Source organism: Bidens hawaiensis, unplaced genomic scaffold (assembly GCF_021521415.1).
Source record: "Bidens hawaiensis isolate Kalapana, Puna unplaced genomic scaffold, B.hawaiensis_p1.1 tig00048324_1, whole genome shotgun sequence".
Taxonomy (NCBI): domain Eukaryota; kingdom Viridiplantae; phylum Streptophyta; class Magnoliopsida; order Asterales; family Asteraceae; genus Bidens; species Bidens hawaiensis.
The window spans coordinates 119922-124703 of NW_027506076.1; the positions used below are offsets into that span (position 1 = coordinate 119922).

Below are 4782 nucleotides of genomic sequence, written 5' to 3' on the forward strand. Positions count from 1 at the left end.
TATTCGAAACGGATTTCGTAGTTTAGATACATTGGTTGTTTGATTGACTTTGATTGACGGGGACTGAGAAGGCGAAGATGAGAGACGGTGGCGAACTACTGCGACGAGCAGAGGCGGCTTGGGGGGTGTGGATGGATGGATAAGTTCAGAATATGGTTGACTATAAGGGAGGAGGTATATGAGGAGAAGAATAAAAGGAAATTGGGAGGAAGTTGAAGAGAAGAATAAAGATTGAAGTAGAAAGAGAATGGATGGTGTAATCGGAAATACAGTACCTGGTTTCTCGAACTATATCCCAAACGGTATACCAGAGTGGATCAATTCAATCATCCAATTCCATGATGTACAAAGTCTAAAATACCCCTAAATATAACAGTCCTTTGAGTCAAAACTAACAGAAGGGGGCATACTAAGCCCGTAAAAAAACTCCAGTGATTCAATGCACGCAAATTAAGATTCAATAATTTAGGGGTATTCCACCCATATTACACAGGGGACAAATAATAATTTTCTAAAAGATAAATGGTAACCTAGGTGGCAAAATTTTAGAGGCCACAAACAGAATAATTTTAAGTTAGGAGGCTAAACTATAAAGAACTAAATTAAAACCCTTAAGGTTCAAAAAGCAAATATTTAACATTATGGTGGTAAAACCATGAAAAACCAAACTTACGTTATTTATTACATATAATATTAAATATTAGAGCAGCATTTGAGTCGTTGGCCAAGAGAAACCCTAGCTCCGGATTCAACCAATCTTCACTCAACGTTCTTTCAAAGTTGGCCGATTTTGTTCGACAATCACTTCCAAATCTCAACTCAAGGTACTCCAGATTATTGATTATCGGTTGATTATGCATGTTTTCAATAAAATGGAATTGAAATCTTAATTACCACATAATTCTTATTGATGAATTATGAGATCAATATGATCAACTATTGATATCCTCTACACAGATGATGCGTATTCTGACCCGAACCAAAACGACCATTGTTTTAAAATGAACTGCCCTGGCACGTTGTTACCTTGCTCGTTTTTCTAGGTATACTTACACTGATTATATCATGACTGGCTGCTTATAAGGTAAACTGATATAGTGTTTAGTTGATTATCACCTTCAAAGCATAGGCATAATAAAACATGGAGAATTGGAAATGAAGTTTATTACAAATTACAAGCTGATATTTACATTAACCGATTTTTCAGTGTCGGTCCAACATAAACAACGTGAGATGAAATCTGAACATTCATTTAGAGATAAATGTTTGTCTACCACCCAACGACTGTCTTCGGATATAATCACCACACTTCCTCAAACCATAGTCGATACCATACTATGTCTTTTACCCATTAAAGAGGCGGCAAGGACAAGCATCCTCTCAAGGGAATGGAGGTACAAATGGACCAAAATTCCTAAACTTGTGTTTTCTACCCCATCTGGAGACCAAATGATGGAGACAAGTAAACTTTTCTGTGCTATACACCAAGTTATGTTACTACACAATGATCCGATACACGAGTTCACCCTTCGCATAGAGCATGATGTTAATTCCTTTTCAAAATTTGGTTACGATTTTTATGAGGTTGATCAAATAATACTTCACTTGTCGAGGTACCATAAGGTCAAGAACTTAACACTTCGGTTTGATGAATATGGTGGTGATGGTGCGACTTATGGATTACCCTTTTCCATCTTCTCGCTGCATCACTTAGTGGACCTAGCTCTTTCTTGGTGTGCTATTGACCATCAACCAACATTCAGTGGATTCCGTAACCTTACAACCTTATTCTTGCATTGTGTAAGGATCTCTAGAAAAACCCTACTACATCTTTTATCTAATTGTCCATCACTTAAGAGCTTTAGTCTGGTAAGTAACTTGTTACTCATTCTCTTGGGATTTGGACACTTATCTAAACAGTAAGTTGCTACAGTTTATGCTCGAAGTAAATATTAGCGGCCCTGAAAAGTCCACCATGATTGAGCTATTCAAGTGTTTACCTGTGATTGAACATTTTGAGATTAGGAGTGATATTATCCCGGTACTATTTATCCACCTTTATATAACTAATGTTTTTTTTTTATGTTTAACTTTGCCTGTTGATGACTGTTTTGGTCTATATATGGTTCAAGTGGTTTGTTCCAGACTTGGTTCCACAGAAGCTTACTACCTCACTAAGTCACCTCAAACACTTTAGTTTGGAAGAAATGTCTTTTTATAATGACGGCCGTGGATTGACATTTCTTGCTGTTTTGATTAAAAACTCTCCAAACTTGGAGGAAATTGAGCTGGAGGTAAATATAAAGTGTTGGTCCGGTTGTTTTTTATTTTCAAGCTAAGATACATTTGACACAAAAATTAATGTCTCTTTCTGCAGATTGATACAGATACATATAATGATCCTACTAATGAAGAGCATCATTGGGATATTTGGTTGGAGTATCTGAAAGATGTTCAGTTGAAGCATCTGATTGAATTAACAATTGAAAATTACAGCAACTTGGAGTCTGAGTTGAAGTTTGTGAAGTTTATCTTGGCTAGGTCACCCAAACTAAAGTACGTGAACATAATGAGCGAGGTTGACAAGTCGAAGATTTTGCAAACTCTCTTGCGTGTCCCAACCGCATCTGTGGTAGAAATTGATGTTTGGCGCCCTAAGGTTATTCGTAAGTAAGGTTACGATTTATGATCGTAATCTTGAGTGTTTGTATTGCTACTTGTTTTGGCTGTCTTCTTTTTCTGAAATTTTTTGGACGTTTGATTTTCACCCAATGGGTAACTTAAAACTAGTCATGGGCTATTTTGGACTTCAAAAGTCAGTTTATACGTTGCTATTGCGGTTTATATTTAGTAGTAGGAAGAGGAGTAAGCAGGTTTAATGAGCGACTGAAAGCTGCCAATTTGTTCTTAACCTATTAAGCATCCGAAACTCAGTTAAAACGTCAAATAATAACCATTATTAAATAAAAATACTGAAGTGTCATGTTTGGGATTGAGTTTGAAAAATGCTATTTGAAAAGCCATGATTTAAGGATTTTAGAAAACAGTTTTTTAACCCTTTTAAAAAGCTAAAATAAGAAAATTTTTTATGAATGTTTAACACATTTTAACTTATTGCCTTTTTAAAAATATCAAAATGCCAATAAATAATTTTCAAACTCAATCCCAAAATGCCCTCAATACTATTAACCAAATGGCCAGGGATATGATAGAAGACCTGAGATCCCAGGTTCGATTCTTGATCCCTACCGGTTTTACCGGCTCTCCGCTGTGTGAGTGGGGTCGGGTTTATCCGGTGAATTGGTGGTTAGGTGGACCAGAAAACAACACTTGTGCACAAGCATGGGCCTTGTTAAGACAACATAGTCTTGACTCGAGTGGGGTGGACTGTTACTGAAATTGGCCGTTAAAAAAAAAGAATATTAATACTATTCCAATTAATTGCATACTGTTATGAAACATCCATTTTACTACATTAACTATCACATTTAGCCTCGTTGATGATTACCTTAACCAAGATGTTTATTACCATTAATTATTACATTTACCTTGTATTTACTATTTTCGATAAGTTTTCATCTTAATTTTACTATATAATGTAAACATATTCATGAGTAATACATACCTGTTCTCTCTACAATCTTTAGTATTTAACAAATGTTAACTTTATAATTGTAAATATGAAACATTGTGGGTATGTTTGGCAAAATTATATGGTAGCTATAGCTGGAAGCTGGGTTGCTGGTTGCTGTTAGCTGTAGCTGGATGTAGCTTTTTAAATATATTTAGATGTTTGATAGAGTAGGGGTTTTTCATAAAATGTATAACATGTTTAAGATAACCAAAATGGACATAAATAAAACAGAAAATGGCATAACTAAAATAGATAATAGTAAATGTATTTATTTTGAAAGGTTATTTAAGAATTTAAAATACTAAAACCTTGTAGCTTTTTCTAAACGGTACTAGTAGGAGCTTCAAACTTTAAGTTTTTTCTCATAACCTAAAAACTTCAAGCTACTTGAACCAAACAATGTTTTTAATTGAGTATGAGTTTTTTCTTAAAATATTGAAGCTAGAAGCTTCTAAAAGCTCCTATAAACTCTCAACTAAACATACCCTATATATAAAAAAATCATAAAATAAAAAAAGTAAAGAAACCGAAATTCTTATTTTAACATCCGGGTTTCATGAAAAAAACTCGGTTTAACAAATTATATACACATATGTATAATATATACATATATGTACATTTACATGATGTTTTTATACACATGTCTATAACTTAAGATAAATGATACTGTAGATATGTGTATATTACGTAACTAAATATTAAATAAAATTATACATATGTGTATAATACAACGTTTTTATTTATTTATTTTATTTTATTTTTTTTAATGAAACCGGACAGAAATATAAGAATTTTGGTTTTTTTACTTTTTTAAAATTTTTGTTATTTTTTGTTTTATGATTTTTTAAATATTTTTTTAAAGGTGTTTTTAGTGGTTCAAATTGGTTTTCAAAGTTCTCAATTTGCAAATGGTTCTCTTAGGATCCTTACCCTATATATATATATATATATATATATATATATATATATATATATATATATATAGGAGAGGGTTATTTTGAGAACCATGGTGAGTTTTAAGAACTTTAAGAACTTAATTTTGAACCACACATTTAATTAAATAATATGAAATATGTGGTTGAGATTAAATTTAATTAAAAAATGAAGCAGGAGAGAGAATAAGTATTTTTGACAATTACACAAGTTTA

The 4782-nt window shown here is 32.8% G+C and overlaps 1 protein-coding gene across 1 annotated transcript; it reads left to right on the forward strand.

Moving 5' to 3' along the window:
- The first annotated feature begins 1230 nt into the window (after nucleotides 1–1230).
- LOC143616613 (F-box/FBD/LRR-repeat protein At1g13570-like) lies at nucleotides 1231–2732 on the forward strand. The gene is made up of 4 exons (XM_077089399.1): nucleotides 1231–1869; nucleotides 1934–2041; nucleotides 2133–2294; nucleotides 2378–2732. Exons 1-4 carry the CDS (start codon nucleotides 1234–1236, stop codon nucleotides 2672–2674), a joined length of 1203 nt encoding a protein of 400 aa, XP_076945514.1. The 5' UTR covers nucleotides 1231–1233; the 3' UTR covers nucleotides 2675–2732.
- The last annotated feature ends 2050 nt before the right edge of the window (nucleotides 2733–4782 follow it).

What these genes read in the sequence shown, in the direction of transcription:
- LOC143616613 (XM_077089399.1), top strand. Translation starts at nt 1,234, where the DNA reads ATGAAATCTGAACATTCATTTAGAGATAAATGTTTGTCTACCACCCAA. An exon ending in CACTTAAGAGCTTTAGTCTG is followed by an intron (nt 1,870 to 1,933) that starts GTAAGTAACTTG and finishes AAGTTGCTACAG; the next exon opens with TTTATGCTCGAAGTAAATAT. An exon ending in TGGAGGAAATTGAGCTGGAG is followed by an intron (nt 2,295 to 2,377) that starts GTAAATATAAAG and finishes CTCTTTCTGCAG; the next exon opens with ATTGATACAGATACATATAA.